Source organism: Sander lucioperca, chromosome 8 (assembly GCF_008315115.2).
Source record: "Sander lucioperca isolate FBNREF2018 chromosome 8, SLUC_FBN_1.2, whole genome shotgun sequence".
In the NCBI taxonomy this organism is placed as follows: domain Eukaryota; kingdom Metazoa; phylum Chordata; class Actinopteri; order Perciformes; family Percidae; genus Sander; species Sander lucioperca.
In genome coordinates, this window is record NC_050180.1 from 36,513,718 (window position 1) to 36,526,435 (window position 12,718).

The window sequence follows — 12,718 nt, forward strand, 5'->3', positions numbered from 1 at the left end:
GCCCGCCAGAGCCTATGATCAAAACTCGGTCGATGGCAACGGTCTGTTATACTTAGCAATGGTCTGTTGTACATAAACAGCAGACCGCAAAATTGACCAATCAGAATCGAGTACTCAACCAAGCCGTCCAATAAAGATATATACACAGTCACCGGCCACTTCATTAGCTACACTTGTATAATCTGGTCCAATACAACATCCCTGCAATAAATTCTACTTTTATGAAGCTTATAATTTTTCAGTTTTAGTTGACACTGTCAGAGAGGTAATAATTCTACTTTATATTTGTTATTGAGGTCATAGTAGGTGGTGATGTTGTACTGGAATGCTTTATATTAAAAGGTGTTTCTAATATTCTGCCCCTCTAGTATGTACGTGGGGTGGACAAAATATTAGGAACACCTCTCAATATAATGCAGTCCAGTTCAGTCAGTCAATCAAAACTGAACATTATTATTTTGTACCGAATTGTTGAAGTGTACCTAAAGAAGTGGCCGGTGAGTGTATATGCGTTATATAAAAATCATAATGACAGATATTTGTTTTGTTTTCTTTAGATATTCTATAATTTAAAAAAAATCTTTATACGTAATGATTTGTTTATAAATATTGAATTCAGTTTCAGGTTAAATAAAAAAAATATGGGGTGGTTACTGAATGCAAGCAAATTACAAAAAAGCAGACATCTTATGTATGCATAATGAGGCCCTTGAATGGAATTTCTGTGCAGTTTCTCAGTACTGAACACAGGCCATAATGCATACACAGAATAGTCCTTTAATCTTGATAGTTGTACATCTAAATGAAAGGTCCTTTGAGATGGAGCCCCATTTCTCCTGATGCTCCTGTCAGCACAAATCACTTAATGCACAATATCAGGGGTATTTCATGCCTTGAACCCATTTAAATGTATGCTAATATTGTTTCCCTGCATCTGATATGCAGATATATATTTTACTTGAGAAATGTAGTAACACTGGAATGTGTTAGTGTAGATAGTAGTTTTTCTATTCAGTGTACTCTAGCCACTGCAGATTAATAATAATGTATCTGTAGAATTGTATTAAATCTGAGCCAGCTCCTTTTTTAACAATAATTTGGCATTGGTAATTCAAACTGATTTTAATGTGTTACAGATTCCAATGTGGCTCTTTTTAGTATGTTGGCTATCAAAACTGAATCATGGGTGTCAGGCTCATTTGGTTCTTGAGTTTAGTTTTGAAGCCAAACACATTGTTTATGTGGAAAACAAGGCAGGAAATGACCTTTATTGATATGACTCCTTCTGCTGGTTATTCTATGACACACACACACATACACCCAACGCTGCTTTCTTTATGTCCCTGATAGAAACAATGAGAAAGTCATGCTATGTTTTTTCAATCAGAAATTGTGTTACTAAAAGTACATCATGTCAGATTAATTCTCACTTAGTTTGATACTCTCCCTTGCTTCCTCAGTGGATTTCTGTTTTTGTCCCCCTTACAACCTCCACTCCTCCTGCTGTTCTCTCTTTAGTCAAACCCAGAGAAGTCCTCATGTGTTTTACCGCCATGACCTGATCAACCAACTACAGCACAACCATGCTCTGGTCACGCTGGTGGCTGAGAACCTCTCGGCCTACATGGAGACCATGAGGCAGTTCTCCAAAGGTATGTTGTTGGGGCCAGAAATGGCACCCTGTGTTAGTCGGACATTTTATTTTCATAGGTACAGCAGTTGGATCAGGGATCTGCACTGTCTGCAGCCTGACTAGTCGTATGTGTGCTTTTACAGAAGAACAAGCTGAGTTTGACCCCCAGACGGTCAGACCAGGAAGCCGCTACAGCCATGTACAGGAAGTGCAGGAACGACTCAACTTCCTGAGGTACAACATCACATCTCACATTAAAATGAATATACATTTTAGTAAAGTAAGTAAAATGTATTTCTAGAGCACATTTAAACACAGATTACGCTGACCAAAGTGCTGTACAAAGAAGCACCAAGGGGCTGATAAAAACATTGGAATAAAAGCTGAGACTGCAACTAGGCATGAAGGAAAAAAAATCATACCTGCTATTCGTCGCTATTTTTAGTGTCAACCAGGTCATCCATTCCTGATATGTAATGTTAGCTAAAGTATCTAGCATAAGCTAACTAATTACATTTACTCAAGTACTGTAAGTACAAATTTGAGGTACTTTTACTTGAGTATTTCTATTTTCTGCTACTTATACTTCTATTGCACTACATTTATCTGACTGCTTTAGTTACTAAGTTTGCAGATTCAGAAAACAATACAAAACAATCAATCAGTAAATTCTTATTATATCAATAAGCTTTATTGGTCCCCAGGGGGAAATTCAAAAGCTACCCAGCATTATGTAAAATGGTATATAAAATATATCTGAAGTAATTAAAATTAGCTTTTTTTTATTAGCTTTACTTGCAATAAAAAGTATTTATCGTTGTATTCTAATCTTAAAACTCTCCAAAAGGCTTCATTTGTGTTTTTAAAATCACTCAGATTTTCTTTCGGGGGTCAATGCCCTCGGACGTCATTACCTGATTTTAGTTTTGGATCTTGTCACCTTTTTGCTAAATGGAGAAATCTTAATCATCAAGCATATTCTGCCTTTAAAAATTGCTGTACGTTGAGTAAAGTGGTGGCCAAATCTCTCAATGTGGCTCAGATCAGCTGCATTAATGATCAGTTTTATAAAAGTAGCTCTAAAGGCCATTACACCCCAGGAGCGTGACGTATAAGCGATGCGAAAATGCGAAATAATCGCCTGTGAATATTTCGCATCAAAACTATTCATGCTGGCAGCGATGCGAATTCGCAAGTTTTCAATGAGTTTTGGATATTCTCGCCAGCTCATCTGCCATGTCGGTGGGACAGCTGCTGAAGAGCGAGAAAGTAATGGGAGATGCAATGTGACTAGACGAGCGAGAGAGAGATCGGAGCAGAGCAGAATTGACGTTTAGCAGTAAAGATATCAAGTGATTGTACAGTAGCTAAAGTCTGCAGTTTGAGCACACATCTACATGTTGCAGCTCCTCAAAACCACCGGAGGTGTACTGTGTCTCGTTTCCCCGCTGCTGAGTGAGGTGACGGGGTTAGCTCCGGAGACTCCAGTCCTGTCTCCCCCCGAAACAGGAAAAGCTAGCACTAAGCTACTGTAAGCTATTTATTGAGTTTCCTTTTAGCGAAATACTCAATGAATTTAATTCCCTCTAGCATATGTCTAGAGTTTTTATTGTGAAAGGTAAGAACGGAAAAAGTGTCTCTGGTAAACGCGATCTTTGTCATGGTTGAAAGAAGTAATAAAGTTTGCCGTCTGTACAGTCTGTGGTTCGGACAGCAGCCTCTGTGTTGCTGTATTATGTTCCTCATATATAAACAACACAACGTGATCGGTTGATGTCTTTATTCGCGTTGCGAAAGCTCGGAAAAACGACTTTATTTCAAAAACAAAATTGTCGCCTTATCGCCACGTAATATGCATGTTCTGTGTGAAAGTACTCATGACAAAAACAACAGTTCGAAAAAATATATTGACGTGCGAATTAATCGCACGAAAAAAACGTCTCTGGTATGAAGGCCTTAATTCACCAAAAGTACAGAGAATGTTGTAAATCAATATAAGATGATTTAAAAAAAAAAAAAAAAAAAAAAAAAAAAAACACTGTTGCATTTGAGCAATAGTTTGCTGCAGTCCTGTTAGTTATATATATCAGCCATATTTTTTTTTTTTTTTCAGCCATATATATATATATATATATATATATATAAAAATATGGCTGATTCAAGCCCTGCATCGCCCTGGAATGAACTACATGACCTTCACAAGCACATTTCTCTAACCTTCAGGCCACCAATGTCCTATTGATTTTTCTTGTTTTTTTGCCAGGTTCCTGCTAAAAGATGGCCAGCTGTGGCTATGTGCCCCTCAGGCCAAGCAGATCTGGAAGTGTCTGGCTGAGAACGCAGTGTTTCTGTGTGACCGTGAGGCCTGCTTCAAATGGTACAGTTTGATTTGATCCCTTCTTGCCTTCGGCTTAAATGAATTCCCTTACGTTTATTAATCAGCAAGCGTCTGTTTTTAATGCTGTCTTTACTGCCACCCAATAGGTACTCCAAGCTGATGGGTGATGAACCAGACCTGGACCCAGACATCAATAAGGACTTCTTTGAGAACAACGTTCTGCAGTTGGACCCATCTCTGCTGACAGAGAATGGCATGAAATGCTTTGAGAGGTTCTTTAAGGCTGTCAACTGCAGGGAAGGCAAGCTGGTGGCAAAGCGCAGGGCCTACATGATGGATGACCTGGAACTAATAGGCTTGGACTACCTCTGGAGGGTGAGGAGATTTGTTACAACAGGCAGACACAAACAGATGTATTTGTTTTATTGGGAATGGAGTCACATAGTTTAAAGTGCCTTTAAACTCGTTTACCCTTATTTCTATCTTTTTAATGCTATAAACTTATATAATAGCTTTAAGAAACAAAATGAGATACCTTGAAAATTGGTAAAGAGATCTCCATTTAGTTCTCTTAAGCATCAGTTAAATCTCTGTCTGAGAGGGAGAGCAATACATCTTGTTGGAAAACACATTTGTGATATGTGTAGGCTTTAGTTCTGACTGCATGACCAGCTGCACTTTGTAGTCCTGCTGACTAGGGTGGGAAATTAACTTTAAGCCACTATGGCTGGTGGATGCCCAATTTTACCAGCCACTTATATTTTTTACTAGTCACTTTTTCCGGAATTCAAATTTATAAAAAGTGCACTAGCATATTTTGAATTGCTTCAATACATTATTTTTTATTATTAATACATATGTTATTAATATAGGCAAATAAAAAGTGATGTGAAAAAAAGCCTGCGAGACCATGGTACAATTGTGTTTGGTCATATTCTACAGTAATTGTAGGCCTACATGTTTAATGAACAAAACAAATATTGACTCATCTCCAGTCAAACAGTCCCTCCAGGATTTCGCGGCCTTTTTTTGAGATTGTTGCGGCCCAAAATGCCTGATATTTGCGGGAGCTTTTGTAAAAAATTGCGATAAAAGTTGCGATGTCTTTTGTATTTTTGTTGCAATGAAGTTGCGAGAGACAGTGAAAGTTGCTTTTTTGTATAGTTCTTTAAAAATAAAAAGGAAACTTGTTTTGGGGAGAATAAAATTACGCTGGGCTGAGTTTTCCTAGTAACCTTTCCAAAAAGGCTCAGGATGCTGCAAATGTTGGTATAATATGAAAATGGCTGGTGTATTTAAGACAAAAAATTATAATTTATTGAATGAATCAAATTTGAACATTTCTGTCAGTGGCTTGTTGATCTTTACATTGTTAGTTAATTTCCTAACCTGGTCTGGGACACACATTCATACGGTTTAATAAAGTACTTATTGGACTTTAACTTATCATTGCACTTACAATAACGACCGTAGCTGTCCTCAATTTAGGTCATCGTGTACGTCTCATCTCCGTTTTTTCCTGCATCCTGTGGGTGTGGGTGTGTAGATGTGTGGGTGTGTGTGTAGATGTGTGGGTGTGTAACTGAGCAGCAGAGAGCCGACAGGATTAAAGCAGCAGCAGCTTTCAGCGACTGAAAAATCGTTACAGCGTACATTGATGTTTAATACAGGCTGGCAGGACGGTCTGAAATGTTTTGCATGGTCTTTCGCTGTACGTTTTGTCAATGCGCCACTTGTTCAAAAAGTAGGCTACCTTCTCTTTTTCTTTACTTCGCCCTCACCAGTTTGTACATTCATAGCTAATGCTGACCCTGCGGCGGGCCTCTTAACACCGGAGATATGTCACCACATGTTTTTAACCGATAATTTTCATTTCGTCTGTACCTCAGCTCAGCTACATGGTGTCACGGACGATCGCTGAAAACTACTTGACAAAAGTCTGGAGTTGATGGACATATGCGTGGTCAAAGCCCCGGCTGTGAACGGTTTCATTTCCTATAAGTTCTTCACAATAGAAGTCCTCAGTTATTTTGGTATTTGAATGTTTGTTTTTATTATGAAGCAGCAACATCCGAAAATGTTGGGCATTCATTAGCAGTAACGTAACGCGACTCCTATAAGCATTGTGCATTGTTTCTTAGCAACAGCATTCTTTGACAAAAGCTGTCCAATCCGTTACAAGGAATGTTTTACAATCCACCAGCCACTGTGGCTGGTATACAAGGCAAAGTCACCCGCCACTTTGAAAAAGTACCCGCCATTGGCTGATGGCGGGTGCTAATTTCCCACCCTGCTGCTGACCCAACGTGATTTACTCAGCAGAATCCATTTATGTCTTCAAAAATTGCTTGAAAACCAACCTTTTCCAAGAATACATACTTCATCTAATATGTTGGTTAGGCTCACATTACATCCACACTCTGCTCTGAGATAACCTTAAAAGCTTTGATAAATTGGTCCTAATTTTGGTGCACATGTGAGCAAAAGATGCTCTGCAGTTTGTCACTACTAAATACTGGTCATTGTAGCCTTGAGGTAAGAATTAAATCAACAAAAGAGGACTTGAAGTGGGCACAAGTATAAATGGTACTGGCAACACTTTTCTTGAGATCCTCTCTTCCGCAAGGACCTATTCTGCTGGGTTTTCTCTGTTTGCCACTATATTGCAAGATAAAAAAAACGCAGTCCTGTAGTGCATTGCGCCTTACCCCCTCTTGTGTTTCGAGTGGTCAATAATGAGGCTCCTCTTTAATGTAGTGCTTCAGACCTCCAAAAACATGTAGTCAGACGTTCAGCTTTGAGATTTTGTTCCATATTCTCCTCGCTCCCAGGTGGTAATTCAAGGAAGTGATGACATCGCCAGCCGAGCTATAGACCTGCTGAAAGAGATCTACACCAACCTCGGACCAAAACTGCAAGTCAATCAGGTACACTGTTCTATTTCATTTAGTGCTTATCTCTGTTTTTTAGTTTTAGTTTTTCTAATCTAGGCTTATTCGTTGTCCTGTGAAGAAATCAGTTCAAACCATTTTGAATTATTTGTTTGTAATGAAATGTTACCAGTCTTCATGGATGTGCCCGTTTCCTTGTCCTTTAGGTTGAAATTCATGAAGATTTCATCCAGTCATGTTTTGACCGTCTGAAGGCGTCCTATGACACCCTGTGCGTGTTGGATGGAGACAAAGACAGCATCAACTGCGCTCGTCAGGAGGCTATCCGCATGGTGCGAGTTCTCACTGTGCTCAAGGAGTACATCAATGAGTGTGACAGTGACTACCACGAGGAGAGGACTATACTGCCTATGTCAAGGTACAGTCATAGCTACATTGTTGTGCAAAATCAACATTATCGTCAACCCAGAGACTGCAGTATGATTGTATACGGGTCACACAATAAAATTCCTAAATCACCTTTCTCAAAATGTTATAAATTGTTGCCTAACATAACGGAGTACCTCTGTTTTCCCTCTTGAGTGTGTATGCTCCAGAACAATTCAAGAGTCTATTTTGCTATATTCACATCTATTGTGGCATGCCATGTCTTGTCTACTGTTTCACTTAAACTTCTTTCTTCCCTTTCTCTTTCAGAGCTTTCCGTGGGAAGCATATCACATTAATCGTCCGTTTCCCCAACCAGGGGCGTCAGGTAGATGACTTGGATATCTGGTCACACACTAATGATACAATCGGCTCGGTTCGGCGTGGCATCCTCAACAGGATCAAAGCTAATGCTGCACATACCAAGATTGAGCTCTTCATTGGTGGGGAGGTAGTTGATCCAGCTGACGACAGGAAGCTGATTGGACAGCTCAATTTGAAGGACAAAACGGTGAGAATGTGGACTGGTGTTGTTCTTTTTCATAAAAGGACATTTTTTTTCAATAAAGGTGCTGTGCCGCTTTCTCTGTGCTTTTGTATGTGCATACATATAATAGGCACTTTTATTTTTTACTGTTCATTAAAATGAGTGATCCCAACCATTGTGTCCACGTCAAAAACACTTATTTTGAAGCCAAACTGGGTGTTGAACTGATGTAGACCACGGTTAGTTTTTAGATCATTAAATCACTAATTTCCTTTGTATAGCTGATCACGGCCAAGCTGACCCAGGTGAGTGCCAACATGCCTTCAAGCCCAGACAGCTCTTCTGACTCATCCACTGGCTCTCCGGGTAACCACGGCAACCACTACAGCGATGGGCCTAACCCTGAGGTGGAGAGCTGTCTTCCTGGTGTGGTGAGTTTCCAGCACAGATACTGTATTAACGGTTTAAACTGAGCAGAGTTCAATGTTGCCTCCAACTACTTTACTTTACCACGATAAGGGATGAGTGATGTTTTGATTAAATTGATTACAGATGTCTGACAGATGTGTATAAGAATGTGATTTTTGTAAGACAATTGTATTATTAGACTATTTGACTATATTATTGGATAATCCCTTGACTGTAATTTCTATGGAAGCAGATTTTAAGCCATAATGAGCAGCATTACTAAACATTTTTATCAGATGGATTATTTTCTTTTAGTCAGTTAGGAACCCTTATTTTGTACATCAATGTACATTGAGTTCAAAATCACAATGTGAAAAAGTCACTCAGCTCTTGTCTACCACAGTGTTGTGTTCTAACCTCTAAATCGAAGATGCAGTGATGTTATTGTTTGTTGATTAGTATGTGAACAGCAGTACTCTTAACACCCTCTGTCCTATTTCACAGATTATGTCGCTGCATCTGCGCTACATCTCCTTCCTGTGGCAGGTGGCTGACCTGGGCTGCAACCTCAACATGCCACTGCTTAGAGATGGAGCTCGAGTTCTAATGAAACTCATGCCCCCAGGTATACATACTCCTGTGCTCTCAGTATTATCCAGACATTTAACTTGATGAGAACGCACACAGGCAGTGTTAGCTCAAATGTTCATGTTCATTCACATTTGTGCTGTTTCTGTTTCCTTAGATAACACTACTGTAGAGAATCTGCGAGCTGTGTGTCTGGACCATGCCAAGCTCGGTGAGAACAGCCTCACTCCTTCCCTGGACTCGCGTTTCTTTGGCCCCTCACCCTCACAAGTGCTCTACCTCATTGAGGTTGGTCTCAGCGTGCTTTTGAAACGTTTTTTGCATTGTCAGCTTGACTAGCCTGTGATGTAGTAGTGTGCAATTGTGTGTTGATTGTTGTGTGAACAGCAGTGCTACAACTCCATTAGCAATCTTAGCATAGTATATAAATACATAGCCTTGCAAGGCAAAATTACTAAATTAGCCAGATAACTGCAGTGAATAGAACGTGTCAACCATGTACCACATTTGAGAGCATCCTGCTTTTACCCAGCAAAGATACCAAGATATACCACTAATCCTGCTGAATGAGAAAGGCCCACTGTTTATCTCCCATGTCTGTTTATCTGTAAGAGGGTTTACACTATTCTTGCCCCTGTTCCAGGTTGTTTATGCTTTGCTGATGCCAGCCAGTGCAACTTTGGGTGAAGACGCCAGCGACTTCCAGTACAACTTCTTGAAGAGTGGTGGACTGCCCCTGGTGTTGAGCATGCTCACCAGGAACAACTTCCTCCCATCGGCAGACATGGAGACACGGCGTGGGGCTTACCTCAATGCACTTAAGATCGCCAAGCTCCTCCTTACTGCTGTAGGCTTTGGGCATGTGAAGGCTGTGGCTGAGGCCTGCCAGCCCAACGCTGAGGGAAATATACCTGTCTCACCGGTTAGGCCACACACGCAATTCACACAGAGACATACCTGTATAATTGGTTCCTCAGTAGTTAACTGCCATCTCTGACATGTTTTCATGCTTTCTCCACGCCCCCATCACCTGCCCTGCATTACCTACAGATTAATCAGGCCACTCATGACCAAGCCCTGGTCCTCCAGAGTGCCCTGCAAAACATCCCTAACCCTGCCTCAGAATGCATGCTGCGCAATGTAGCCATCCGCCTGGCCCAGCAGATCTCCGATGAGGTAACAGAAAATGTAAGTAAAGAGATGCAGGTTTGTAAGATTAGAAAACAGTAAACCCGTAATGGTAACGCATTTTAATGAATACGTTTTTTTTAAAATGGTTCTGTCTGTAATAATGGCTTTTATGGGACTACTTTTTTCACCAGAATTTCTTCCAGGCATCGAAGTACATCCCAGACATCTGTGTGATCCGAGCAGTACAGAAAATAGTGTGGGCATCAGGCTGTGGTACAGTGCAGCTTGTCTTCAGTTCAAATGAAGAAATCAGCAAGATATATGAGAAGGTAAGTTGCCTTTGAATGTTGTTTTTTTGTTTTAAGTTTTGTTGTATGTAGTTTTATTATTAAAAAGAAAAACTAGTATACTAAAAGTATAATAAGCTGAATAGGAAGCAGAAGCACATTAGAGGAACAGTTGTCAGACCATAATGGAATAAAGTCTGTGCTTTGCATCCCTCCATAAGAGATGCAGACAGTAAAAGCTCTGTCCCCAAAGATCCTAAGCTTTGAGCAATGTACATCCAAGAGACAAAGAGCTCTTCATAGGCTTAGTGGACTTTCAAGGGATTAGCAAATTGAAAAGTGTAATGCTGTATGTATTGTTGCATAATGTCTTTTATTGTTCCTTTTTCTCATTAGACAAATGCAGCTAAGGAGCCAGATGGGGAAGATGAGCAGGTGTGTTGCGAGGCCCTGGAGGTGATGACACTGTGTTTTGCCCTCATGCCCACGGCTCTGGACACTCTCAGTAAGGAGAAGGCTTGGCAGACCTTCATCATAGACTTGCTGCTACACTGCCACAGCAAGTAAGTACACCAGGATGCGTTCTAACTAGGGCTATCAATCGATTAAAATATTTAATCGCATGATTATCCATAGTTGACTCGCAATTAATCACAACAATATGTACTTTAAAAGGGATACTTTTCAAGTTTTTACACTTACTGATTTCCCAAACTACAGAGCGAAACTATTTTCACAGCCCTAGTTCCAACAATTGCTGCAGCATAAATCTTCTGACTTAAATAGTGGAGACATCCTTTTCATCTCCAGCCTTTTATAGTTCTTACAGGATATTATGATGGTGATGTTGTCAATTGTGTTAAACAGATCTGTGCGTCAAATGGCCCAGGAGCAGTTTTTCCTGATGGCAACTAGGTGCTGTATGGGCCATCGACCCCTCCTGTTCTTTATCACCCTACTCTTCACTGTGCTGGGGGTGAGTGGCTGTTGCCTTGTGTTCCTAATAACTATCATTTGTCTGTGTGCATTATAATGCATCACCACAGTGCCAGACTTTTAAACCGTTAACTTCTTACAAGATCCTAATTTGAAATTGTCCATTTCCAGAGTACAGCCAAGGAGCGGGCCAAACATGCTGGAGACTACTTCACTTTACTCAGACATCTTCTGAACTATGCCTATAACAGCAACATCAACCTGCCAAATGCCGAGGTCCTGCTCAACAATGAGATTGACTGGCTGAAGCGGATAAGGGTAAAACAACCTGTTAATACTATGTTTCATCCAATATGTTGTATAATGCTCCCTATAAAAGTCAATTTGAGGTTATCTAGTTTAGTCTTGGGCAGAGTTTATGGTAAACAATATGTTTAATGTACTAGGATGAGGTTAAGAGGACAGGGGAGACCGGTGTGGAGGAGACCATCCTGGAGGGCCACCTTGGGGTTACCAAAGAGCTTCTAGCCTTCCAAACACCAGAGAAGAAGTATTACATTGGCTGCGAGAAAGGAGGAGCGAACCTCATTAAGGTAAAACAAACACACCACACCGGGAACTGTTCATATAATTTTATTCTGTTTCCATTCTTATAACATTACTAAGATTATTTCTCCCTCTGTTCTTGATTAGGAGCTGATTGACGACTTCATCTTCCCAGCATCTAATGTGTACCTGCAGTACATGAAAAGTGGGGAGTTCCCCACAGAGCAGGCCATCCCTGTGTGCAGCACCCCTGCTTCTATCAACGCTGGCTTTGAGCTCCTGGTAGCACTGGCTGTTGGATGTGTTCGCAACCTCAAGCAAATAGTCGACACCCTGACTGACATGTACTACTTAGGTAGGTAAACACCAGTGTTGCAATTTCACATGATGATTTGTAAAATACATCATGCATGAGGGTGTGTTTTCCTTCCTCTTCAAGGTTGCGAGACACTGACAGAGTGGGAGTACTTGCCTCCGGTGGGGCCACGCCCCAACAAAGGCTTTGTAGGTTTGAAGAATGCTGGGGCCACCTGTTATATGAACTCTGTCATTCAGCAGCTGTACATGATTCCTCCAATCCGCAATGGCATCCTGGCCATTGAGGGCACAGGCACTGATGTCGATGATGACATGTCGGGGGATGAGAAGCAGGAGAATGAGGTACAGTCGGAGTTGGTGTTAAATTAAAGCTTCTGCCCAGAGAAGATGTTCATTTACAAATCTGATCATCATTTGGCCATAACTCTTTATTCTTGTTTCCCCAGTGAACACAATGGCATACGGTAGCAAAAACGTAATTAACGATTGTGGATGTGGAGACATGTTGGTAATGTTTCATCTTTATGTTTTGTCTCCACAGAGTAACGTGGATCCTCGTGATGAGGTGTTCAGCTACCACCATCAGTTTGACGATAAACCCTCCACTAAGTCAGAGGACAGGAAAGAGTACAACATTGGAGTACTACGTCACCTACAGGTCATTTTTGGACATCTGGCTGCGTCCAGACTTCAGTACTATGTCCCCAGGGGATTCTGGAAACAGTTCAG

At 40.8% G+C, this 12,718-nt stretch overlaps 1 protein-coding gene across 7 annotated transcripts in view; it reads left to right on the top strand.

The window, feature by feature from the left end:
• The window catches only part of usp9 (ubiquitin specific peptidase 9), a 53,229-nt gene that overhangs the window by 28,225 nt on the left and 12,286 nt on the right, over nucleotides 1-12,718 (top strand). For 6 of the 7 annotated variants that reach the window (XM_031282542.2, XM_031282714.2, XM_031282395.2 and 3 more), the window contains 20 exons: nucleotides 1,519-1,652; nucleotides 1,777-1,867; nucleotides 3,897-4,010; nucleotides 4,118-4,346; nucleotides 6,803-6,898; nucleotides 7,069-7,280; nucleotides 7,559-7,799; nucleotides 8,057-8,206; nucleotides 8,688-8,808; nucleotides 8,929-9,059; nucleotides 9,415-9,693; nucleotides 9,822-9,959; nucleotides 10,094-10,231; nucleotides 10,586-10,752; nucleotides 11,057-11,165; nucleotides 11,297-11,443; nucleotides 11,572-11,718; nucleotides 11,819-12,026; nucleotides 12,111-12,331; nucleotides 12,531-12,718. In XM_031282542.2, the coding sequence (XP_031138402.1) occupies nucleotides 1,519-1,652; nucleotides 1,777-1,867; nucleotides 3,897-4,010; nucleotides 4,118-4,346; nucleotides 6,803-6,898; nucleotides 7,069-7,280; nucleotides 7,559-7,799; nucleotides 8,057-8,206; nucleotides 8,688-8,808; nucleotides 8,929-9,059; nucleotides 9,415-9,693; nucleotides 9,822-9,959; nucleotides 10,094-10,231; nucleotides 10,586-10,752; nucleotides 11,057-11,165; nucleotides 11,297-11,443; nucleotides 11,572-11,718; nucleotides 11,819-12,026; nucleotides 12,111-12,331; nucleotides 12,531-12,718 (3,261 nt within the window). The remainder of the gene's footprint in view (nucleotides 1-1,518; nucleotides 1,653-1,776; nucleotides 1,868-3,896; nucleotides 4,011-4,117; nucleotides 4,347-6,802; nucleotides 6,899-7,068; nucleotides 7,281-7,558; nucleotides 7,800-8,056; nucleotides 8,207-8,687; nucleotides 8,809-8,928; nucleotides 9,060-9,414; nucleotides 9,694-9,821; nucleotides 9,960-10,093; nucleotides 10,232-10,585; nucleotides 10,753-11,056; nucleotides 11,166-11,296; nucleotides 11,444-11,571; nucleotides 11,719-11,818; nucleotides 12,027-12,110; nucleotides 12,332-12,530) is intronic. The other variant, XM_031282625.2, reaches the window with a different exon arrangement.